The sequence below is a fragment of the Argiope bruennichi genome, chromosome X2, assembly GCF_947563725.1.
Source record: "Argiope bruennichi chromosome X2, qqArgBrue1.1, whole genome shotgun sequence".
Classification (NCBI taxonomy): Eukaryota; Metazoa; Arthropoda; class Arachnida; order Araneae; family Araneidae; genus Argiope; species Argiope bruennichi.
Genome location: NC_079163.1, coordinates 97,523,351 through 97,550,927, shown reverse-complemented (window position 1 = coordinate 97,550,927; position 27,577 = coordinate 97,523,351). Strand labels below are relative to the sequence as shown.

The 27,577-nt window shown below is 27.8% G+C and overlaps 1 protein-coding gene across 2 annotated transcripts in view; it reads left to right on the top strand.

Moving 5' to 3' along the window:
• LOC129960908 (ubiquitin carboxyl-terminal hydrolase 46-like) overlaps positions 1–22,941 on the top strand; it is a 29,424-nt gene extending 6,483 nt beyond the window's left edge. The window contains exons 3-9 of one of the 2 annotated variants that reach the window (XM_056074626.1): positions 4,410–4,626; positions 15,549–15,629; positions 16,079–16,221; positions 19,652–19,812; positions 20,225–20,357; positions 20,979–21,122; positions 22,172–22,941. In XM_056074626.1, coding sequence (XP_055930601.1) covers positions 4,410–4,626; positions 15,549–15,629; positions 16,079–16,221; positions 19,652–19,812; positions 20,225–20,357; positions 20,979–21,122; positions 22,172–22,273 — 981 coding nt within the window. In that variant the 3' untranslated portion in view covers positions 22,274–22,941. Of the gene's footprint in view, positions 1–4,409; positions 4,627–15,548; positions 15,630–16,075; positions 16,222–19,651; positions 19,813–20,224; positions 20,358–20,978; positions 21,123–22,171 lie in introns of both variants that reach the window. The other variant, XM_056074625.1, reaches the window with a different exon arrangement.
• Positions 22,942–27,577: the final 4,636 nt, after the last annotated feature.

Sequence of the window (27,577 nt, the reverse complement as noted above, 5' to 3'; positions counted from 1 at the left end):
ATTTTAGTTTTCAGATATAAAAGTTAAAAGAAAAAGCACTTTTAAAAAATACAATTTATTCCACAGTTTTGCACCCACTGCTAATGGAGCACAGGGTACTTGCCCTGCCTGGGCCATCCTAGTTATGCCATTGCATAGGATAGATTGTCCTCTCTGCTATTTTGAGTCCTGTTGTTATTTGTATAAAATATTATATTAAATGAATTTAAACTTTAAGACCAACAATTTTTAGCTGTTTAGATATTTTGAATAAGTTCTAAAAAAAAAAAAAAAAAAAAAAAAAAAAGGTTAAAGAGATAGTGAGAGATAGAAATGACAAGCATTGGCATATTGTAAATTTCATTTGATGCATCTTAAGTCATTTTTTTAATTGAAATTTTACATTAAAATTAGATATTTTTTTTTACTTTAAAAATAACTTTTTGAAGATATAAAATTATGCTGTGCTTCATTATTTCCATTTAAATTCATCTTCTGTTCACAGTGCCTGAAAATTCATTTTGTAATTTTTCTTTTAAGTATTATTATTGGCTTTCGTGGATTTTTGTTTTTTTAACTGTAAATTCTTATTTTTTTTTGTGTTGATTTAAAAATAAAAATATTGTTTGTGCTCCTTATATGATAAGGAAGGCTAGCAATATTTTTAAGGATAAGTAAAGATTTAAAAAAAAAAAAACTACCTAATTTTCAGAATTTTGCCTGTTTTTTTATAGTTCAATAATACTGCATCAAATTTTTTGGATATAGATGAAATGATATTATTGGGTGTAAAAATAACTGTTTATTTTTAATAGATGGTATTAATGTTACTATTACTACTTGTTTCCAAATTAACCAGGAAAATTTTATTTGAAAGTCTTGACAATAACTTTTAAAAATAAGTTAGGGATTTCTAAAAATCTATCTATCTATCTCTCTCTCTCTCTCTCTCTCTATATATATATATATATATATTAAATATTAGCCAGTTTACAAAACATATCAAGTTTTGTGCCAGTCAAACAACATTTGTGGAATTTATATTATTTGTAAATAATATAAATAAAAATTGATCAATTTGAAAAAAGTATTGAAGGAGAAATGTCCTGAATATGGCAAAAGACATATCAAGGTTGTTTTCTACATGATAATGCTCACCTACATGTTGCGAGACCAGTGAAGGTAACTTTAGAATTCATGGAATGTGTTGTACTACCCTTTCAGACTATTTATTTCATTCTGTGCAGAATGCCTTTTCTTTAGAAAGGTTCAATTTGCTGGTATCAAAAATTGGCGTGATAACTGCTTTGGATTTAACTAGCCAGATTTTTATCTGTACAGAACTCATTTGTTTCCTGAAAGATTAAAAAAAAAAAGAAATGTTTTAGCTTCTGAGGAGAAATATTTTAAATATATCAATCTATAATTTTCATAACAAACGTGTCTTTTTTAACTTAAAGAATGGAATTGTATTTATATGTTCAATAATTAAGTTGATAAATAAATGAAATTTCTGTATTATGTTTTAATTGTCTTTAAAGTTTATTGAAATTTGTTATGGGGAGATTATTTGTAATTATACTGTTATAATACTGTTTATTACTTTTTCAATTTTCTCAGATGTTGTCCTATAGAGAATGGATACATAATGGTGTCCTATGGCATCGGTTATAATGCTACTGGGGACATTAATGTCTGGTTTATCTATTTTCTAACTTTTGATTGAATCATTAAAAAGAATTTTTTATTTTTTATTTTGAAATGGTGTGAAATTTATTTTGTGTAATAATGTTTTTGAAAATTATCATGGAAAACCTTAAAATTCAGCTTAATTTTTAATTAATTAAAATTCTTATTAAAATTTTTAAAAAACCAGTCCAAAGTACACATTTTCATCCTCCAAGATATATGTGTGCTTCTAATCATTCTATTCATCATTTCTAGTTCTCAAAAAAACTCCTTATTAGCATTAAAGCTCTTAGAAATATTATTATACCTTTTATCATGACATGTTTTCATATGCATTTTGTTTCTGAAGAAGTAATTTCCATATATAACAAGTTGATTGAATAAAATAAGTGCCATTAGAAACAACAGAAACAACAACAAGTTACCAGATGAAAGAGGGGGGGGGGGATATACTGAAAATATCTGGCAAATTGAAAATCTTATCTTTTAGCCTTCCGTTAATAATAGAAAATTGAAAAGTATTTCTCTAATTATTTAGAGACTTAATTTATTAAGGACATTTCTTAGAATAAAGCAAATTACTTTCCTATTTTGGGGTATGCATATTGCTTCAAGTTATTTAGATTGTTATTTTTTAAAATAAAATTGTATTTCTATTCTTCCCATAGTAAAATGCTTATTCAAAAAGAATATTACTATATAATCTTTTCTGTTAGATGTGTGTACAAAAAAAAATGTATATTTTCATATTGATTTTTTTTTTATTTATTGGAAAAAAGATAAGAAATTGTAAGTTTTTCCTCATCTGAAACATTTTTTAATTTTCTTTGTAAAAAATCTTTAATAATTCAATGTATCTTTTTTCTGAAAAAAAAAAAAAGAATTATAACTTTAGGAATTTTCTTAAGTCTTCAGTTTAGTAGCTTTGGCAAAATTTAGCATAACATTGTTATGCGAAGAGCTACTTGTTTTAGAATTTTTTTCTTAGCATATGTTTTATATAAAATAATGTATGAAAATTTAGGTTGTATATTCTTACTAAGGCCTTTATTTCTTAATATTAATCGGTTTAAGAATTCTTGCCTGTTGCTGTCTGAGTTTCTGCTTTATAAAATTTATTTTATATATGAAGCTTATTGATAAAAAAGAAAACGCTTTAAGTAATTTCTAGTTGTATAAAGTTTGTTTTTTGCAATAATCATTGTTATGTCATCTTAGTGACTTCTGTAAACTGTTTTAAAATGGGATGAACATATTATTGAAATTCTTGCCAAACAATGTTTTTGATATTCTATAAAAAAAAATTTTGTGTATGAGATTGGTAAAGAGTGTTTTAGTATTTTGTAGTGTTTATTTAAAGTGGCCACTTTGTTCTTTGTTATATAGATGGGCTATAAAATAACAAACACTTGTGAAAAAATTTGCCTTATTTTATATTGTGGAGCTGTGTCACTTGGTGCAGATAACTGCCATTTAATGGCTATGAAATAGAAAGTATCAGTTTGCATATGTTTTCCTTAGATATTGCATCTATCCCGTGAATTATGGGAGATGCTACAATGTAAAAAATGACAGACTTCAAGAGAGGCATAGCTGTTGGAGTCTCGGTGAGGAGAGAGGGAAGCAAATCTATGTTTTTCAAAGAGCAATATATTGTTTACTGCAACAGTATGTATTAAAATTAGTAAATCGGGATCTTCAAAAATTCAAGAGATAGGTGTTGAAGTGCACAGTGGCCTGAAATCATTAGCATTCACTATTACAGATATCTAAATTAATAGTCATTTTAAGGGCCCTGTTTTAATAAAAACTCCTGATGTGATTGCAATTCATAAAGTGTTTGATATCTCTTAAACGTTGTTGGAATAGCATTAGTATTTAAAAGTTTGGAGATAGACTTTATACCTCAACCAGTCTATATGGATCTTATTATAAACCATTGGTAGTAGATTGTTCAAAGGATATTACTCCTGATTGTTTCTTACCCTCTCTATGGTGCATGGAGATGCCTTATTGTTGGCATGGAGTGCAACATCTTGACACAGTATTGATCCATTTGTAATTTAGCATGGACAGAACAAATCTGATCACTGTTATGACATTTAAGGGAATTATATTCAGACTTTATTCCCTGGATTGTTACTGCTTTTTCTAAATGGTAGTGTTACTGTCCATATTTGTCTAGCTATTTTAAATGCTCTGGCTTTCGTTCATCTATCCATCCAACTCTGCATGCAGAGTTTATTGAAATGAAAAGCTAAATTATAAATAAAAATATTATCCTTATTTCATAGTTGTACATTTTATTTATGTACTTTTTGTATTTCTAATATATGAAGAAATGGATAATCATTCTATAAAAAATATGATGCTGTTTGATTTTTTTTTGTAAGTTTAAAAAAAAATAATTTAGGTATAAATTATAGCAGAAGAAAGTGATTATCAATAAATTTTTTATTATAAGTGCAAAATTTATTGATAATTACATTCTTATATGGGGAAAAAAAAAACCCTTCTTGAAAAATGTTGTGTTAATTTTGATAATTTTCAGATGTACATTATTCTAGTCAGTTTCTTACTATAAAATAAGTCAAATTGTAAAGATAATTTGCTTAACAATAAAGATAATTTCATTGTATACATTCTTCTGCTTTCAAAATTTTCTTTAAATTCATGTGGAATAAAAATTGTTAAAGAACTCCATGCCTGATTTGTCTAAGAATGTCTTTTATTTTTTACAGTTTGGAAATACTTGCTACTGTAATTCAGTTTTACAAGCCTTATACTTTTGCAAGCCATTCAGGGAAAAAGTGCTGGATTATAAGGCTAAAAATAAAAGGACAAAGGAAACCTTGCTTACTTGTCTAGCTGATTTATTCTACAATATTGCTACACAGAAAAAGAAAACAGGAACTATTGCTCCAAAAAAATTCATTGCACGCTTAAGAAAAGAAAATGGTGAGTATAATTTTGCCATCCTGACATGCATTTGTCATTTCTGGATTGTTCAATTTAGTATAAGATTTTGCTTGATACTGTATTCATTTCATTGGATTTTTATTATTATTATTAAAGAAATGCACTAGTTAAGTCATTTTCTTTCTTCTATATAATTAATATTTTCATTATCTACATATTAGTATTAATTAATTATATTTTGAATAATGATTGGGTATTCATAAAATGCTTTCTTTCTTTATATTTGTTTTATTAGCTATGAACGATGGAATTTGCGAAGTATTAAATTATAAGCAAAATATTAATATATTTCAACACTGAATGACTAAACAACTTGCATTATGTACAGAGTTTTTAGATAGGAATTGTACAGACTTTTGATGTGGTTCTGTTCTTAATTTTTAAGCCATAATTTAACTATTTTTAGTCTTATTCTTTATTGCATACTAGCCGCCTTTGGCGACCAGCCGGTTCGCCAATCTTAATACTCGTTAAAATTTTAATAATTAAATATTTTATGTAAATCCTATTTTAATAGCTTCTTCATCAAAATATTTTAAAGCTTCAAATTTTGTTAATTATATAATTCACTCATAATTTTATAAAAGCCTTCAGCCGTAACGTAATATGTATCACTCTAATTTTCTGTTAGTTTCCGTAGAATTTATGCTTTAAGTTAAAGTGGAAATGATTAAAGTCCAATTGATATCGGATTTTTTTTTTTTTACTGAAAGAAAGCATTTTTTTAAAAAAAATATGAGTACTGAAAACAGAGTCGCTGAATATTTAAACCTTATGTGCACTAAAGAATATCTTTCTTAATTTATATAATATCTCAAGAAGTTTTCAACAAAATTTTCTCAGATTAATCATGAACAGATCGATTAATTAACAATGTTTAGTTTTAAATGCATCAAACACTAAGAAAATAAACAGAATCGTTTGAAATAATCTATCGAAAACATGTTAAGCCTTCAAAACCAAGTCCGTATCCGTTGAAAATAGTTGGCAACAATCAGAACACAATATGCATGCGTGAATTTTCAACACCAATTATGGTAACGCAAATGCGTGCATTTTCTACGCCAGTTGGGGTAACGTTATGCAGATTAGAAATTTTTAATTTCCTTTATTCTGTTTTATTTTAATTCAAAAGTACTTCAAAATGAATCTGAAAGCTCGATTAATTAACAATGTTTAATTTTAAATGCATCAAATATTAAGAAAATAAACAGAATCGTTTGAAATAATCGGCCGAAAATTTGTTAGGCCTAACCTCTTTATCGTGGGGGAAAAATCTGAAGTCTTACTCATTTGGCGGTGGGGAAATGAAAATAATTTTTTGGCGGGAAAGTTAGTTTTTAATTAATAATTAAAATTCTAATTAAAAATTCAAAAAAAGGGCTCCCCAGGTGCACATTCCCGACATCCAAGGTTTGTATGTGCCAAATTTGGTAGCTGTAGGACGGACGGTCTGGCCTGTAGAGCACCAACGCACGCACGCGCACACACACACACACACGCGCACACACACACACACACACACACTGAGCTTTATTATAAGTATAGATGCAAATCTTTTCCAGATTTTGAGACTCAATCCTATGTCACTAACTTGTACATTATTGAAGCTTTTGCCCATCAATTTGATGTAAATCCTCCAATCATCAGAAATTCCAGTTTTCTTTCATAGTTCATTCTTTTTCTGTTCTATATGATGTTTGTAAAAAAGAGAACTTTTTTTCTTCTTAAAAAGATGTATAGGTTGATAATTAATCTTCTGAAATGTAGTAAATTTGCTGTCATCTACATTAAAATTATATTTCCTAATAATAATTTCATCCATTTTAATCGAATACAGTTAAACATAGCCCTTAAAACTATTGTTGTTGAAGTTATGATCCAGATTTTAAGAGGGAGGGAGAGCTTGAAAAAAAGACCAGTTGGCAATTGAGGGGTGGGGAATCTAGTTTTAGCATTGTAAAATACTTATTACTCATTACAACTTTTAAAAATGTCTTTTCGATTCCAACTTGTATTATAACACAGGGAGTGAAGCCACCACAATGTTTTTAATTCTATGTTGCTGAAAAGAACTGAGATTGGTGTCTACCATTGCAGGAACAATGATTTAAAATGCAACTTATCCTCTTTGTGTATTATTGGTATTTGATATTTTTTAAGGATGTGTTATGTTTCGAGATTTAATCTTTTTTAAAAAATTGTTAATGTTTTACTCATTGCTGCTGTTAATAACACTTTTTGGCAGTTAATTATGTAAAATTAATTATAGAAAGAGAAAATTATAGTTGTGTTATGAGAAAAATATCGATATGTATAACTATGTAATTTATTCATTTTAAAAAACAATTCTTTTTAAATTATATTAATAATTTATATTTTACTGGTGTATATATATATAATATACACAGGGTGTTGCTGAATTCGACTGACAAATTTAGAGGGGTGATAGTAGGCATCAGGAGGATAAAGAATCACCATACAACATGGGCTCCCAAAACGATGTTTAGTAGGTGAAAAGCGCAAAAATATAGAGAGTCGAAGAACTATTGGAAACTGTAAAAAATTATTAAAAAAAATAACAAATGGTGTTTCAGCTATGAATTTTTTTTTTTTAAATGAAAGTGTTGGAGAAATAACAGAACAGGTTTTCGAAACAACTTTGTTTATTCGTCTTGAATAAAACGTAATAAGGTTCAAAAGAAAACTTAAAAATGAACATTTTGTAGAGCATTAGGGCATGTTTGGTACATGCCCTAATCTATAGCCATCTCCGTCTACCTCTTTCCATCGTCTTTTCGTCTATATAAATACACTTATATCGTGAGCTCAATGGCATCTGAATTCATCTGCTACCTTACGACACTTTTCATAATGATCCCATGACTGATTACCAACATACGGCACCAAAGTCGTGTAAGTTACTCCCTTGAAAAATAGGAGCTTTATAATTTATTTAAATTTATTTATTAACAATGGTTTTGTTAAGAAATCTGAAAGATTTCGTTTCGATTCAACATAACATAAATGAATTAAATTTTCCTCAATGAAACTTCTAATGAATTTGTATCGTATATCTATATACTTAGTTTTAAAATTTTCACAATTATTTTTGGAAAAAGAAATTGCTGCCTGGTTATCTCAATATATTCTAGGCACAATTTTATTAAGTAAAACTTGAAGTTCATTAATTACTCAAGAAAACCAAACTATTTCTTTAGCACTTTCACATAAGGCGATGCTCAGATTCCATTGAGCTTAGTGCAATGCACTTTTGCTTACTTGAACGCCAACTATATATTACACCTGCAAATTTTATTAAATATCCACTAGTGGAATAACGATTTGTCAAGCTGTAGCCCCAATTAGCGTCCGTATAACAAGTTAACCTTGTATTTAACATTTGAAAGATTCATTTTATAATCTTTTGTTCTAAATACATAATTTATTATATCAGCTACAATTCTTCAATGTTCGAAAGTATAACCGTTGGAGAATTGTGACATCAAATTTACTGAAAAACTAATATCAGGTCTTGTCCTATCAGCCAAAAAAGATAAACAACCAATTAAAGACCAGTAAGGAAACTTTTTCATCAATTCATTTTTTTCAATATCTTTTTCTTCAATTTTATCCGGACGTTTAATACCTAGTTTTATAGGCAAATTAACGCAAGATTTTGGAAAATCTTTAAAGTTTGACATTAACTTCTCTATGTATGTTTTTTGATGTATAAATAATGAATTATTATTCATTTCAAAATTAACTCCCAATAAAAACTTCACTGGACCTAGTTCAGTTAAATCTAATTTATTTTTAATTAGGGCTATAGCTTTGTTAATCTTATTTATACATTTTCCAAATACAATAATATCATCTACATATAAAACTAAACTGATATCGTTATTCTGATACACACAATTTGACCACGATAATTTTTTAAAATTTAAATCATGAAGAATACCGTTTAGTTCATCATTCCAATATCTGCTACTTTGATGCAATCCATATAGAGACTTATGTAGCAAGTAAACTTTGTCTTCTTGTCCTTTCGCTATATGTCCTGGAGGCTGCTTTAAATAAACTAATTCATTTAATTTTCCATACAAAAATGCAGACTTTACATCAACTTGTACATGATACCATTTCAACAAACATACCAATAAGATAAACAATAATTTCACAATTGAAAAATTTTCAACCGGAGAAAAGGTTTCGTTATAATCGATTCCAGCTTTTTGTTTAAAACCTAATGCTACGAGTCTAGCTTTATATTTCTTGGGTTTGTTATTCTCGTCATGTTTAATATTATAAACCCATTTACTCCCTATTATCGTCTTATCACGAGGTGGATCTACTAATTCCCAGACATTTCGTTTTTCTATCATTTCAATTTCTTCCTTCATTGCCAAATCCCATTTTTCTTTATCCTTACTTTTTAGAGTATCGTTAAAAGTTTTAGGTAAATCCAAGTTATAACATTCAAAATCTAAAAGTTCTTCGATCTCGTCCGAGTTTGAACTTTCCTCACTTCTCGAACCACTGTTTAAACTTTGATTAATAACAGGATGTTTAGTCATTTCTTTAAATAAAAATTTTTCGGATTCAAATGCTATATTAAATTTCTTACAATATTTTCTAGCATCATTTAAGGAACGAAGTCTTATTTTACTAGAAGGAGGGTAATAATACACATCTGTACGCATACTTTTAGATCTAGGACATTCCTTTCATTCCCAGTCTTCTATACTAAGAATATTTAAATTTATGTGACTTTTTAATCTCAACTGAATTATCATCTACCTCATTAACAGAATTCAAGTTATATATCACATATTCATACGATTTATTTTTTCCAAATAAAGATTCTTCACCGTTTTTACTTTCATCAATAAATACATGAATCGTTTCAATAACTCTTTTCTTTAGGTAAAAATATCCGGTAACCTCTAGTCCGCAATGCATAACCAACTAAAATGCCAAGTTTAGCTCTCGCTTGGAGTTTGTTCCTTTTTATTTTAGGAACATGCACGTAGGCCAAGGATCCGAAAATTCTGAAATGCTTTACTGACGGTTTGAAACTCGACCACATTTCAATTGGAGTTTGATGCATTGTTAACTTATTTTCACATCTATTTCGAATATGTACGAATGCCAAAAGAGCTTCAGCCCAAAATTTCGGCCTTAAACCACTATCATACAGCATTGCTCTAACACCATCCATTGCTGTTCGATTAAATTTTTCAGCAATTCCGTTTAATTCGCTTTCTACCTTTGCTAGATATTTCTTAAAGCATTCAAAAACTTCAACTTTACTTTTTATTATATACACATATACTTTTCGTGAATAATCATCTATGAAAGATAGAAAATATTTATTTCCTCCCAACGAAGTCACTGGGGCGGGACCCCATAAACCACAATGAACTCTATCTAAACACTTTTTAGTAGTTCGGAAATATTTATAATTTTTCTTTAAAGAAGATCTAGTTGATTTAGCTATTTTACAGCTACTAAAATTATCAACTTTAGAATTATTTAAAATTTCAATACCTTTGACAGAATTATTTCTATGCATATTCTGAATTAAAGGAATGTTAACATGACAAAATCTTCGACGGATATCCTTTAACTTTAGGTTTGTAGCTAAAGCAATATTCTTATTAAATGCTTTACATTTAGTTGGATAACCATATACAATTTGTCTATTCTATTTACCGTAAAAAAATATTCATTACGTGAATCGTATACAATCATTTTACCACGGCCCCATTCTATAAAATTACCAGCCATTTCAATTTGGGCTCCACATATTAAATTTCTTCTCATATTAGGTACATACAATACATTTTTCAATTTAATTTCTACTTTACCCTTAACGTCCAATATGGTGAAGTAGATGTCTCCAATCCGAACAGCTTTTGCAGTACAGTTATTTTCCCCAACGAGGACTTCGGTTGGACTAATATGCTTGAAATTTATAAACCAGTCCATTTTATTACATATGTGACTTGTAGCTGCAGTATCCACGAGGAACTCGGCCGGTTTCTCTCTGGTAGTCGTTGAAGATTCGAATCCATCTTTGGCTAGACCATTGGAGTTACAGTAGAATGACTTGTCATGCGGTGCGTCCTTTTTCTTAAAACATCTGTCTTCGGAGTGACCTTTTCTATTACAATTCTTACAAAACAAGGAACGCTGATAACTTGAGCTTCCGACCTTTCTTCGTATACCAGGGTCCATCATGTTTCCACTGCTGTAGGATCTCTGCATTGTCTCCGTATTCTTGTACTTCTGTTGATTATTTTCAGACTTCTTAACCCTTGAAGCTTATCATTAGCAGCAGATTGGTAGTCGTTTTCATCTTTCACCTTCAGTTCGATCCTTCCAGATTCTGTAATTAGTTGTTTCGTAACTTCGGCAATAGTGAATTCTGCATCTTTCAACCTGTAGAGTATCTGCACTAAGTTGTCGTATTCAGGAGGTAGAAACTGAATTAATTGGAAACATACCAAAATATCGGGCATCCTGAAACCTACTTCTTGTATCTTCAGATTTCTTTCCATTGTTTTCTTACAGTAGATGCCTATTGTTTCTTGGTAGGATCGAATCTGCTGCTGAAAAATTCATCTATTGGACTTGCTAGGTGGGCTCTGGAGATGGGTTCAAAATTTTCTTTTAATGTCTCCCATGCTATTTTTCCATCTTCAGTGTCAGAGATTAGGGTTTGATACTTTCTTTCGACACCCATGTAGATAGTAGTATACGCCCTTTGTTTCCTTAGCTAGTATACCTGTTTATCTCTATCAGACACATCATCTGGACATGGCTTTGCTGTTCCAATAATAAATTCCCAGCAACCTTTTTCAATAAGTAGAACTTTCATGTCACTTTTCCAGCTGTTGTAGTTGAAGTCACCAAGCTTTGGCAAGGACACGACGGTCATTTCGTTTTCTTTTATCATGTTGTATGCAAGTCCAAAAACTTGAAAAATAATTACTAACTTTTGTCGTTGGTTTTACAATCCACAGTTGCTTAATAGCGTGCTTGGCCCATAACCTTTCTTGTTGGAGAAATAACAGAGAACAGGTTTTCGAAACCACTTTGTTTATTCGCCTTGAATAAAACGTAATAAGGTTCAAAAGAAAACTTAAAAATGAACATTTTGTAGAACATTAGGGCATGTTTGGTACATGTCATCTATAGCCATCTCCGTCTACCTCTTTTCATCGTCGTCTATATAAATACACTTATATCGTGAGCTCAATGGCATCTGAATTCATCTGCTACCTTACGGCACTTTTCATTATGATCCCACGACTGATTACCAACAGAAAGCATATTCTTAAAAGTTTTTTTTTCATGCTGGTAACATGCCGATTTAATGATATAGGGGGTCGTAAATTACTGAAAATGAAAAAGTAGTTTAGAACCCATATTTGCAATAATATTAAAAGTTGGAAAAAAAATAAAAGCTTGAAAATGTAAGGAATTTTATCTTCTATAGTTTGATATAAGCGTGCAGTGTGAGAACTGGGGCGTTTTAAAGATATTCAAGAAAAACTAAAATGGGAACCAGAAAACATCGCTGCAACATTAGTACCGATGTTCACAGAGAGCGTTGTCAAATTCGAAAGATAAATTCAGAGCAAGGATAATAGGCATTGAATAGATGAAAAATTACCAGAAAACTTAGGGTCGTAGGTACTGTTTATTCAGTGAAAATCGCAAAAACAGACGCCGAAATTAGGGTTTGACGGTTTTCAAACCCGGTTTTAAAAAACCGATTTTTTAAAGTAAATTTGTCACATTCAAAAACCGGTTTTTAAATTAAGAAAACCGGTTTTAAGAATTCATATTATTATGTAAAAATTAATTTTTAGCTTATTTTATTTGCTATTCATTCTATGCAACGGGCAGCAAACACATTTTTTCAAGTCGCATTGGCCAGTGCTTGTGCACTGCACAGTTGCGCCACGAATTCGTCAATTTATGTTTTTTATGAACATCCCTTTCCACTTTTTTTTCTAGGTGAAAGAAAAGTTTGATGAAGTTCATCTCTTGCTTCTCGTCGGATGTTTTGTCTATTAGTATGAAGCCGGTGCTATTAGAAACGTCAGCAATTTGACTGGCTCGTTTCGAAGAACGTGTGAAAGGAATAAATAATTCCCCGTTTTCTGCTTCTTGATCACAGTATTTAATGATATCATATAAAATTTTCTTCGTACCACTCCTGAAAGCTTTTTTACGCCACTTGAACTAGCCATATCAATACAAAATATTCAGTTAAAATAAAATGCTGTCAGAAATGACATAACACTCGCATACACGTGAAAAAAAAATAGAACTAAAAAAGTATCTAATGCGAGAAATCCAAGGTCAAATGTGTTCATCGTTTCGCGTCTCACCCCTTAATGAAATGGAATTGTCGAAATGTGGTCTCGGAATCCGATCCGTTTCGAGTTACGACAAGTTTGCTTAATATTGCGAAGGTGAAAACTGGAAATAAAAATATAAATTTGTTATATTTGGTAAAAATAACGTAAGTATTAAGTATGTTTAATTTTTATGTTTATATTTTCTATCTTAAATTTTAAATTTTATTATATAAATTTCTTCTATCAAAAATTAGTGTTAAATAAGAAGTTCTGGCTTCTGTTTAATGGAATTTTAAATAAAACACAGGGTGTTAAAATATTCCATATTTTCTTTCGTAACGTTTTAACATAAATTATCTTTAGCTAGGCATGGGAATTAGATTAAGAAGTCCACTTTTTCAAAATTCCTAGAAAATGTGTAGATTAGATTATTTTAAATTGCATTAATATTAATAGTTAAAATAGTAAAATTGTAAAATAAACGTCAAAAATATTTATTCAATAACGTTAATTTCATTTTTAGATAAAAATGTGTAAGTCGGAAGTTTGAGATAATTCCAAAAAGTTCGGCATAGACGAGGCAATCTGAAATCATTGTAATAAAATGTTGAGCTGCAGAGGATCATCTACGAGCACTCTACATAATCATTTGAAAGCAGTTCATAAAATAATTGTCGGAAATAATATAATTGTTTAGTTTCTTGAAGACCCTGAAGAAAAACTTAAAAATCCAAAGACACTGAAAGCTGAATTTTCATTATTTGAACAAACGAATAAAAGAACAAAAAACTTAGATTTGTAATTTGATGCCAAACTCAGTAACAAGTAAACGAGTATTTTCAATTTCAGGCAATATTGTGTCCAAAATAAGAACGAGACTTAGCCACCGTTCAGTGGATATTTTATGTTTTTTAAAATCCTATTTTCTTAGAAGAAATTAAAATTCGTGAAAATAATATAAATATTATTTGAAATTTTTGTTTGAATTTTCGTTATTTTGTGTAAGTAATATGTATATGTAATCTTTAATTTTGTTTTTTGTATTTTGACTTTGATATTGATTTCGTTTTTTGTTATTTTATATAAAATAAAATAGGGAAAAATATTTTATTTTTCCCTATTCAATTTTTTTTGACAAAAATTCGAAAACCGGTTTTTGTTGGAAATGTTGAATTCGAAAACCGGTTTTTCAAAAAGTCGGTTTTTGTGTAGACCCTAGCCGAAATGACAAAATCTGGCGAAGAGAATCGCCTTATGAGTGCAAGGATTAAGAACAAGGTAATCGAGAAGAAGCCTTCTCGTATGTAAATTTTTCATGCGTTTGAGAAAAATAAAAGCAGCGAGCAAGTATTCATTAATGAGCATTGCAGAATTGATGGTCATTCTCAAACAACAAGTACATTTTCACGAATGTAACTAAAACGTGCTGGTGCTCCATCATGCATTAACCAAATGTTCTGGCGTACAATTGTCGGTGCACCCTGCAGTAAATCCGGAGGAACGTGCTGCAAGAAAACAAAGTATTTTGTACCGCTGAGGCGTTCGGGCAGAAGACACGGTCTAAATAGAGGACTCTGCCCAGATTATAATATGAAACGTGTTGTAAGTTCGACGAGATAGTGATGTGGGGATTTTCGAATGACCAAATATTCGCACTGTGCGTGTTGAAGACACCTTCTAACGCAAGCTTCATCTAAGAATAAAACTCTATAAAAAAAAGTGGGCATCTTCATGCGTGGCATCAAGCATCTACCCGATTTGCGAAAAACGTTACCTGCGACCCTATATTTTCTGATAAGTTTTCATCTACTTAATGCCTATTACCCTTGTACAGAATTTCTTTCGAATTTGACAACGCTCTCTGCAAACATCGGTACTTATGTAGCGATGTTTTTCGATTCCCTTTTTAGTTTTCTTGAATATCTTTAAAGCTTCTCAGTTCTCACATTACACACTTATATCAAATTATAGCATCTAAAATTCCTTACATTTTCAAGCTTTTATTTTTCTTGAAGTTTTAATATTTTTGCAAATATGGGTTCTTAACTAATTTTTCGTTTTCTATAATTTACGACCCTCTGGATCATCAAATGGGCATGTTACCTACCTGAAAGAAAAATTTCAAGAATGTGCTTTCATTAAAAAAAAAAAAAAAATTCACAGTTGAAATACGATTTATTTTTTTAAATTAATTTTTTATAGTTTCCAACAGTTCTCCGACTTTCTATATTTTTACGATTTTTATCTACTAAACGTCGTTTCGGACCCCATGTTGTATGGTAATTCTTTATCCTTTTGATGCCTTCTATCACCCTTCTGAATTTGTCGGTCGAATTCGGCAACACCCTATATATATATAATATGTCCTTTCCACCTTTGATTTCATTCAAGTTTTTTTTTCTTTTGTATATTTCATATTGCAGAAAGGAGAAATAATTTTGATTATTAAATTCTGTTTAGTAGAATAAGTTGTTAATAGTGTGGTAAAATAAATAGCTAATATTTTTAAACTTGTATTTTTAGAGGTGTTTGACAATTACATGCAACAAGATGCGCATGAATTCTTGAACTATCTTTTGAACACTATTGCAGATATATTACAAGGTAACTTCCGGTTATTTTTATATTGTTTCTGTTAATATTCAGAATGTTAGGCTGTGTGTTATATTTTTGCATTTATATTAATGTTTTATTTCTGCTCTGTGGTATTTACTAAAAAAAGAACAAAATTATAGAATTTTTGTAGATTTTTTATTTAAATGTTTAAAAGTTAAAGTTTTATTCTCCTTTCATATTATAAATACATAAATAACAGCTAAAACCTGCATTAAGATTTTGAGCAGTTTTAACCTTTCCTAATAAGCTACATTAATAAAGGAACTCTTTGCTTTCTTTGACACTAACATGGTTTTATGCTTTTATATTTTTAATGTATCTGCATTTTATGATCTCTTTTATTTACTTTCATATTTGTGTTTTTGGTTTTTATCTTTTAATTTTGAAAAAAAAAAAAATCATACATGTATGTTAATTATTTGGAATGATTGCAGCAGAAAAGCAGCAAGGAAATGCTAAAGTAAGAACAACAAATCAAAATGGTGAACAACAGCAAACATCTAAACCTGAACCTACTTGGGTTCATGATATATTTCAGGGAACTCTCACAAATGAAACTAGATGTTTAAATTGTGAAACAGTGAGTATTAAAGTTCTATTAATCTTTTTCAAAGTAAAAAGTATATTTGAAGCATTCAATAAAAAAAAAAAAAAAAAAAAAAAAAAAAATTGCAAGTTTTTCTTATTTAATATTAATATTTTTGTGCATTCAAGTATTTGTAATCTTACTTTTCTGATGTATTATAATAATCATGAATGTATAAAATTGTATTTCACTGTTGTATTCAAAATAATTATATTCATTGCCTGGAATTAAAATTTCAATTCTTTTTAATCGATTAAAATATTTTATTCTCTGTTTTCAGATTCATATGGTTGGTTTTTATACGGGCAAATTTCTTAGTTTCTTTTGCAGAATTTGAAATTTTGTTCAACTTTTACAAAGGGCTTAAATATTTTTACTTCTATTCTCTCTTCTAACTCTTAAATTTAAAAGCTTTTTTTTTTACCATGTTTTTGTTCTGAACTGGTGATTTTTTTATAATACATTGTGGTAGCTTAAGCATAAATTTTACTGTAGTAGTTCTAAAAATTTGCTTTTATAAGAGTAATTTACAAAAATTAAATTTTTTTATTGTTAAAAAATCGTTTCTGTTTTAATAAAATTTAGTGGCATATGAATTCTTACACAATTTTTTTGAATTATTTGATGTAGTTATGGATTTAAGATAACCTACTCTTTTCTCTTTTGAAAAACTAGATCATATAATTTATTGCCGCTTTTAAACTAGTGAAATAAAATTCCCTTTAATTGCAAAAATGGTCTCATCAATTGGTATTAGTATCATTTAAGATTTTTTTTATTATGATAAAAAATTCCTTAGCTTTATTTTTGCTAATTGTTTATTAACAAATTCATTTATTAGACTGTCGTAGACTTACTGCCCAGACTATTACTAACTGGAGCTTTAAATTGTGAATGAAGTTTTTGTGTAACAATTTCAAATATTTAAGAATATTATGCAGAGCACATATGAATCATCCCATTTCTGCCTTCTTATTAGTACTGTATACTATTAATGCCACAATTTTTTGGAATGAAGAATTAAAGTGGTACAGTTTGTGTAATATTGCTGTTGGAACATTACTATGAAAAAGCACATTTTTTGCACCTTAACATTTAATTCATTTATAAACTAAACATTGATCTAATGTATTGTGAGTGTTACCTCTGTCAAGAGGTTCCTCTAGCTTTCATACCACCTACCTCACTTGCATTTTCATAATTACTTAAATGGGTCATTTGGAGGGGTTATAAATTAGTTGTAAGATTTACAATAATTTTCACATTATATTTGAATATTTAGTAATAAACATCAAATATTTGCCTCAATGTTGTGATTAGTTACTGTGAGTATTATGGTAGTTTTTTTTTTTTTTTCTGTATTTCATTGTTGCTAATTTTTAAAAAAAAAAAAATCAATAGATTTGAGTAAAGGACATGGAAACACCTATTGCATTTCTTGAAAACGAGAACATTTGAAGAATAGAGTGAAATTTAATCAAGCTCCGAACTTGAAAAAACTGTGTAAAGGGATTTTCATGTTCTGAATGATGAAATTGAACAAAGATACATTATCTTCTAAATGAAAACTTGTTTTCTGTCCATATTAAAATAGAAGAATGGCAAAATATTTTACTACCACTGCGATTAGGCTATTTGTGAAGAGTACTCACTTAATATCTGCTTAGATAGCAAATGTCAGTGCTTACCATTTTAAAATTAAAATATATTTTCTGAATCATGATAAATTGTTGTAAATAAAGGAAGTACAAAATATATTTTGAATTCTTAGTCTAAGCTGTATGATTATTCAGAATAATACTGAATTTTAGAATAATGTTTAAATTTAATTTCGAGGATTAATACAAAAGCTAATGCTAGAAACTCCATGCCATTCTGAAAAGCCGTCAATGTCATAATCAGAAAACCTCCATTTTAGATTCATTAATTATTTTAATAATTTTTTGAACAGGATTAATAAATTATAATTGTTAGACTGTATAGTTTTTATCTATAAGTAATGTATGTATTTGTTGGATTATCCTTATTTGAATTTTAATTCTATGTTTTCTGGAATGCATTTTGCCAAAAGATTGAAATGTTGCTCAGGATGTAGTGATAATAATAATCATGATAATATTTTATTGAATAAATTCTAGTAATGTTTGTTACCTTGATGTAGAATTGTTTTATCAGTTATAAAAAGTGAGAAAATAATTTTACTTTAATTAAAATGAAATCCATATTGCAAATGAATCAATGTTAAAAATCTATAATATGGAAGAAATAAATGAGTTACGTAGAGTTAAATGTCCTTGCATATAGTTACACAGTTGTGTTGAAATTTGCATTTGAGGTTATACATGATACACATTTATTTTTAACTTCAAGTTGATGAAGGTATATTTAAATGTATTGTACTGACCGTATATGTAAATTATGCAAGTACATTAATAAATTGTGTAAGGAACGAAATTTTCTGCTGCAAAGGGAACAAATTCCATGATTCAGTCATTGGTGCTTTCAATGTAAAGTTAATTTTTATCATGAAACATATGTTTCTGTTAGATAATGTTTTTAAAAGCAGACGTGAGGGTTCTGAAAACTTATGAGTATAAAAATAAATAATTTAAAAAGATTTTTTTTGGTTATCATTTATTTCATTAAAGCTAACAGCTGAATCTGACAGTAAATTTACATTTATTCTTTTAAATGTGAATCATTAATATCAAATAAAAACAGTAGAATGAAGCCTCAATTCACATTTCTTTTAATATATCAAAATATTTCAAGAATTTGTTAAAACATAAATTGAGTTAATATCACTAATGAGTTATTGCATTATAAAAATAAATGGTGTACTAAGTTCCTACTAACCATTTTAATATCCAGCTTAATTTAAAACATAGATTTTATTGAATTTTTTAAAATTATGCAAGTAATACAATGATTAGTGTAACTAAAATAAAATTTTTATTTTAAAAAAAACTTTTGAAAAATCAATTAAAATTCATTAAGAACTTTTCTTACAGCTGTATATTAGATGATTAAAATTCTGATTCTCCACATTATCTCAAAAATAAAGCATGAAACTAAAAATTTCAAAATGCAATATTTTGATTTAAAAAATAGATTAATAGGTGGTCTATGTCAGTTGAAAATGGTTTAGGAGTTTAAGAAGACATGTGTCGACTGCTCAGAAAAAAAATGGGGGGGGGGGGAGAAAAGAAAAAGAAACTATTAGAGTGTGTTTGAATGCATGTACAGTGTAACTGTCTTATTAATAACATGCTGGATATAAAGAGGTTTATCCTTTTTTAAAAATAGCATATGTTTAAAATATGTATTAGTTTGCTTTCATTTTAAAGTACATTTTCATATTAAATTTTGTAATGTCAGTATTTCAGATCTTTGTTGTTAAGATTGTGTGTTTTTCCTTTTGAAGGTTAGTAGTAAAGATGAAGACTTTCTGGATCTCTCTGTGGATGTCAATCAAAATACTTCCATTACTCATTGCTTAAGGGGATTTAGCAATACAGAAACATTATGTAGTGAGCATAAATATTATTGTGAAAATTGTTGTAGCAAGCAAGAGGCCCAGAAAAGGTGGGTGAAACTTGAAAGAATATTCCCATTTAATTATTTTTATGAACTCTTGTAAAATCCTAAAATATTTTTTCAAAAATGTATTTGAAATCTAAAAACTAGTAAGGTGAAATTTAATCTGTAAATTCAAAATTTTATTGCTAATTATATTTACTGCTCCAAATGTTTGGCACTATATGTCCAAATCTGACCTTTTTCCCATAAATCCAAACCAAGTTAATGAATTCATGTTATTTTATGCTTTTTTGCATATATATGACTATTGATTTATTATATTAACATAGTCTTTATGCTTTTTTCCATATATATATATGACTATTGATTTATTATACTAACATAGTCTTACATTTTGCTTCTTTAAATTTAAACATTCGAAAAATTAAATTTGAGTTGTTTTTCTGATTATTTATAGAATGCGGGTCAAGAAGTTGCCTATGATTTTGGCTCTACATTTGAAGCGATTCAAATACATGGAGCAACAGAACAGACATACAAAACTGTCGTATCGTGTTGTATTCCCACTGGAATTAAGACTGTTTAATACTGTAAGTATTTTATTTATTTCTTAATTCATATTTTAAAGCCTTATTCGGCAATAAAAAAAATCCAATATGTATTTGCTTAGAAGAAATAAGAAAAAATGCTTCTGAAGCTTTAAAGTCTTGGCTATGTATCCACTATTTTTTAACATGTTATATCCTATTATATATTTTTTTGGTATTAAAATATTGTTTTGTGCGATATAATTAAAATTGTGTGTTTTAAATAAATATGTGTAAATTTATTATTATATTTAAGATCAAAAGAATGTCTTTCAATTATTTTAAAGTATCTTTACATTTCCATTACCTCTTCCCCACTATAATCACTTTTAGTATGGGAAGGGTATCACTTTTAGTATGGGAAAGTTTATGCCTAAATATGGGAAGGGATGCATTTTTTTTTTTCATCGTAGTGATAGTGAAGTTTGCAAAATTTTTACTTGTGATGTTTGATAAAATTTCTTTTTTAGATTAAGGCTGCTTTTATATTTCATTTGTTTATAAATTTTTTCTATGCCATGAATATTGCATTTTGACTTTTACTCTTAAAATATTTTTGTACATACGTTTAGAAGCTGAAACGTTCTTTGGAAATGTTCTTAAATATGGTTTTTGATTTTTCAGTCTGATGATGCATATAATCCAGATCGTCTGTATGACCTAGTAGCTGTTGTTATTCATTGTGGAAGTGGGCCCAATAGGGGGCATTATATTTCAATTGTGAAAAGCCATGGTTTATGGCTTCTTTTTGATGACGATATCGTAGATGTAAGATCAAATTTCATACTTGTATATAAATTAAATTTTAATGATAGGAAAGTAATTATTATATATATCTTTTATTATGTTGCAGTTGTTAAAAATGAAAATAGTTATCCTTGGAACATAAATATTGCGGGGTGGAGGGAAAAAAAAAAAAAAGATTTTTCAGCTCAAAATGAGATTATAAAACAAGTATTATGTGATAATAAAGTGAAATTTGGAAACAGAATCTGGAATTTTTGAATTAACTAGGTTTAAAGTTGGCAGTAACAACTTAGATTTTTTGAAGATGTATGGTGTTTTTGTGTAACTAACCAATAGGGTTATATAATGCAAGAGAGATTTAACAAGCCACATTCAATTACTTACAGAAATTAAAAGTCGGAACGATAAATTTAGAAATGATTATGCAAGGTTTAGATTCGACTAAGTCATTTTTGTTGAAGAAAAATTTAAATATCCAGAACTTCATATGAAGAATAAATTTGTTGGATTTGTAAGTTTTATGAACATTGGATTTAAAATCTGAATATTCATCCAGCAAAATATTTTGGAGTTTTGCAGAAATGTATCGTAGTGACCAGTTTTATCGATATTTTTCGCGGAAAGAGTAAGAGACGATATGTTCTTTTGACTTGAAAATTATTAATTTTAATCTCTAGAAATAGCGACAGAACTTTAAAATAATACATAAACATATATATTAAATTTTGCATATTCAGAATTCTGTGGTGTTTGAAATAGTGTGTAATATTTTAAATTGGATTGGAATTTTTTGTTTCGGTTTCGTTGCTTTAATATTTATAAGTTGTAACTGTTTTATTTATTGTTTATTCAAGAGAATGTATATTATGAATCTTCCTTTTTAAACGACGTGATTTTTTTTGTTACTAATTATATTAACAACTTATTTTTAATGTTTTTTTTGTGATTTAAATTATGTTAAAAATTTTCTTAATTTATTTTTCTTGGTGTTTTTTTGCATGTTATTATTTACTCAGATAATGATTTGTAATGTTTTTTAATAATAAAATGAATAATTTATATTTATATAGAAAATTGATGCATCTGCAATTGAAGATTTTTATGGGCTTACATCTGACACACAGAAAACATCTGAATCTGGATATATTCTGTTTTACCAGTCCAAGGAGTGATGAAGATTCTATTAAAAAATTGTGGCAGCATCTGCAGTTAATTGTATGTTTATATGTATATTATGTTGAGTGAAGCATGGAACTACTTGTGGTTCACTCTTGTGATTATATTCAACTAGTAGTTTATTTGCAATGAAATGCATTGTATCCAGGGACTTTCTGTTATGGATTGTATCAGTTACATATAAACTTTTGTTGTATGAATTCCTTCTCAGTTATTGTTAATCGTTTTTGAGATTAATTTTCAAATAATCAGCATCATTCTTCATTAAATATTTATTAGAAGAAATCATTTGTTTTTAATATGGAAGATAATAGTTCTTACAAATAATCTCCTCCCCTAAAATATATTTAATGAAAGTTTTTATGCATGGAATCTTTTATTATGAATCCTGGGTTGATATGTCTTTAAGAGTGTTTATTATATGGTTGAAGTAATGATTACATAACTTAGATGTTAAATATATTTTACAATGGATTTTGTGTGTTTTTGTTTTAACCGGTGTAAATCTGTATCTGAAATATGATAAATTATATGTGTATAGAAAATAAAGAAATGTCCTTTTGTAAAACTGTTGTAGAATAAAAGTTTTATTGTAAATATTTCGATATGGTTTTAATTTTTCAAATGGCATTTATTGCTTCAAAATTGTCATTCATGTAATTATTGTAAAAATGAAAAGCGTTTTTTTTTTTTTTTTTTTTTCGCATAACAGTTGAATTTTTGGAATGAATTACGGCTAATTTTATAAAAACTGTCATTTGCTTTCATTCTTTGTGTTTGTTAATATGAAATTGAGATAGTAGCCTCAAATGAAAAAATAAATAAATAAATAAATAAAAACCCTTTGAAAAAATGTAAATCTATCTAGAAATATTACTTTTCCAGTATCTTATAATCATAAAACATAACATTGTAACAGGATATGAAACATTTGTATTATATTGTTGTTTATTAAAAGATATACATACTTCAGTATTTTGTTTTTGTTTTTTTAAATTCAATGTATAAATAATTACAGCAGTGTTTTTATCAGTATTCAGCATTTTTCACAAGCAGATGAAATTTCATTCAGATTAATTAGTTCAACTTCGCAATTGATCATTCATGTGCTTTTTAACAGCAAATTATTTATTGATATAATGCTTTGGGAAGAAATCTTTTCTTCTACAATTTCTTTGTTTTATAAAGTAAAAAATTGCAAACATAATTGTTTTTTAAAGTAAACTTTAATTTGTTTTCAATTTAAAACAAAATTTTATAATTATGTTAATGATAATTAATTTAAATTAATATATGAGAAATATGATGCATTTATTCTAATATTCTTTTTGCTGTGTCTATGAATTAATCATGTAGCATACTGTTTAATTATTGTATTGACAACTCTTACAAATATCTTGTACGAAAAGTTTAACAATAATAATGAATGCAATAAGAAGTTACTATTCCTGTTTAAATCAGATGGCTGGAATAGTTTTAATCGGATCGGTCTTTGAGTTCTGTATTAAAAAGAATTATAGCAGTTTTTTTCATCCATATTCCTCTTTAAATGCTTTAAATTTCATTTCTCTAAAGGTGTAATTTTTAATTTTTTTTACTCTCGCATCTTGAATTTCGAGATTTTGTGCTACTATTGAGTCCTGACAGAAATATAGTATATTTTTTATGATTTTAGAGATTTTAGCTATTAACTGACATATTTAATTAAATTCATTTCATTGTTGCATTACTATCAAGTAGTTAATTTGAAAATATTTTTAGTATTTTACTATCGGGAGTTATGAATAAGCATTTAAAAGTAGGAAGTAATAAAATTTTAAACGCCCTTTTATTAGGGTTCATAAAAGTTAAAAATACAGCTTTTTTTTCCGGTAAAAATATTATCATAAAGATGATATAAATTTTTTAAATATTCATTAAAAGTGAAATTTTAAATGTGATTTAATATTTTAATTTAATTAGACTAGTTTCTTGGAACTTCGCGCTTGTATGGTTTTGTTTTAGCTCTTTGAATTCCGGAACAGTATTAAGATGCATAATTATACATATATGAGCATACGGACTTCTTTTAGTGCCCAGGAAAATATAATTTTAGGTTTGTTACAATTTCGGAAAATTAATGCAACAGTTTTTATTATTATATAGTTTAGTATATATGGTTTTGTTATAATTATGTGACAAAAATTGTAAAAACAATGCATCCTTTGAAATAGCGAGTCAGATTTGACATAGAATTGTAAAAGGGTAATTCTGTATTTTTGATAAAAATTAAAGTAAGGAATTAAGAGAATTTCTAATGCGAACTATGTTCTAATCGAATTTTAAGTATATGGCTTATGTATGAATTGGAGTATTTATTTTTAAATATCAAAAATATTGAAAGAAGCTAATTTTCTTCAAGATCCAATTTTATATGATTGCGTAGAATATGGATATAAGCTTCAAGATAGCCATTTACTTTGTTAGGGAGTTTCCAAATAATCCTGTAAAGCAAGCTCGTTCGACGCAAGGTTGAGGTTTGGGTGCTTTATTAGAAGCTGACTTATATTGTTAAACCACATGAAAAAGGAAAGCGGAGCTATATTTCATGATTATAATTCATTGATTATACTGTTCTAGACTAGATTCTAGAAAATATATAAGATCCTTTACCCCCCCCCCGCATTTTATGTGTTATTAAGAGAAAAGTTTAAAAAATCGATGTCAAAAGAAAAGTTGTAAAAACGTGAGGTTTTAGTTGAAGGATATAAAGCTGCAATAAATGTTACAAGAAAAAAAAAATCAAACATTCATTATATAAAAATAAATGCATTATAAATGTAATTACAATTTTCAATTTACTTAAGTTATTTCTACCCAAGCTTCATCCCCCCCCCAGAAAACTTTTTTTATGTTGATCTGAAAACTTTAATCAGAATAGTCTTTAATCAGTATTCTTTTATAATTATTTAGCACCAAATTCATATATAACCTGAAAAAAAAATTAAGTGTATCTAAACATCATTTGGAATAAATATAAGAAATTACTTTGTGTCATCATTATGTGAGGATTTTTTTTTCATATTCATTACACTGATTCTCAATGTAATATGTGAGAGTATGACAAATTTGTTGTGATCTGTAGTTATTTGTTAATAATGTAATCATGACAATATTTACGTAAAGCGAAATATTAAACTTCCATTCCATGATTTTAAAACTTCCCTGATAAGTACTTTATTATGATTTAAAAAAAAATCTTTGATGTGTTAATATGGCTAATATGCCATTGCTTTAACAATTTTTTAATGTTTTTTTTTTTTTTTTTTGTCTTCTTATAACTTACTCCATATTTCATCAATATGGGATGTAATATGACCAAATATAAACTAATTAAAATATATTCTATGATTTTTTTCTCTTTTTTAAAAGGTTTTTATGGATCTTAATATTATATGAAGATGAAAAATTAACAGACACTTGGAGAAGCTTTATTGCATTTCTACAATGTATCATATCGGTTTAAAATTTAATTCTGTTTAAAATAAAATAAAAAATAAAAATTCAAGCATTTCTATGTAATGTAATTTCTACTTGTTCTTTAAATGTGCATAAAAATTAAGAATCAAGAGAAGAATTAGATCTTATACGAAATACATGTTTCTGGTTTAAAATGTTTATTGGATGCATTAATTTCAATTAGTTAAAAAAAACGTTTCCTTGTTGGGTGTTCGTTGTATGCAAATAGTTTTGGTGTATGATTTGGAATCGAATCAAATCAAATGCACTTCGAATCTTATAAGTTTCCTTTATCTGATTAATTATATGAGAATTAAAAGTAAACAAGAGCTCATCTTCAGATTTTGAAGTTAGAATTTTCTTCGCCAGTAGCGCTTCCTCTAATTCTTTTAAACCTGATGACATTTCTGGGTAAAGAAATTTCATGGTGACATTGATTCAGCAATTAATAAGGTTTCAGGACATGAAATAGTTCATCTGTCTTGCACTCAAAAAGATTTATTTAGTCCGAATCATCACGGCTGATGATATAAAAGAAATTGTATCAAGTATTCTTAATGTACATAACTAAAACTAATCGTGAATCAACTACTTTTCTTTTTGTATTAATTTTAGAGAATTTGGTGTCATTTTTCTAACCAAATACGATAAAACCGACTGAGTAATTTAATTATATAAGGAATTATAGAAAATTTGAAATTTTAAGCCATATTTCAGTCTGCAATAATGAATGATTTTCTAAGATTTAAAAAAACAACAGCACAAAAGTAATTAATTAAGATATATATTTCTTTGTGATTTTTTTTTCTTCCAAAAGATGGCTTGTATGAAAGAGATGTAATAGATATTTATTTGAGAAAATATATGTTTCATTAAAAATTTCGTCACACACCAAAATGCTCTCTTTTTAAAATTTTTTTTTAACTAAGCATGCGCGTCATCAAAATTTAGTCTTATTTAAAATTTAATAGATTAATTATGGCACAATTGTTTCAATAATATAAACGGATTCCAATTTTTATTAGTTTAGTTTGCGGTGAAATTCTTGTATTAAAAATATAAGTTGAAAAGATTCAATAAGTTTCATAGAATTTTAAATTCTTTACAACCTTTTTCTCTATGCATTAATTAAATATGTATACTATTTCTCTTTTATTATTTAAACATAAACTATTCTCTTTCCGTTTTTTTTAAATTTAAAATTATCAATCAATCAATTAATCAGGTTTTTTTTTAAATAATTAATCTTATGCGCTATTTTTTCTTATCTGACTGGACCTGTGTAATGATGCATTGTTTAGATAATGATGAATTTAAAGGGATACATTGAACAACTTACAATTATTTGAAATAAAAAAGATCTACAAATTAATTTTAAGACATTATTTTAAATTATAATATATAAAATTTGAAACCCCACCTTAAATAGTTTATTAAGTCTGCACTTTCATAAATGCACCTAATAAAACGTGGGGCGCGAATGGTAATCTGTATCATGAGATTTTGAGATGACATTAAGAAAAAAGTTGAGGCTGCTTTAATTAATGGAAAGAAAGATCGTAGACATTTCGCATACTAGCGCGTAAACAATTATTGAATTTATTGTCATCAAGACTTATATACCTTTCCATTTGCAAATTTTTAAAGTATATAATCATAATACTAGAGGATTATTGTAGATCCGTTTCAGTGAATTGCTTATAACTATGCCGCCGATACACACAACCAATCAAAGCAAAATCAATTAATCCATGGTGCTTGCCAAGTAGAATAAAGAATAAACATTTCGACCGGTTGTAGAA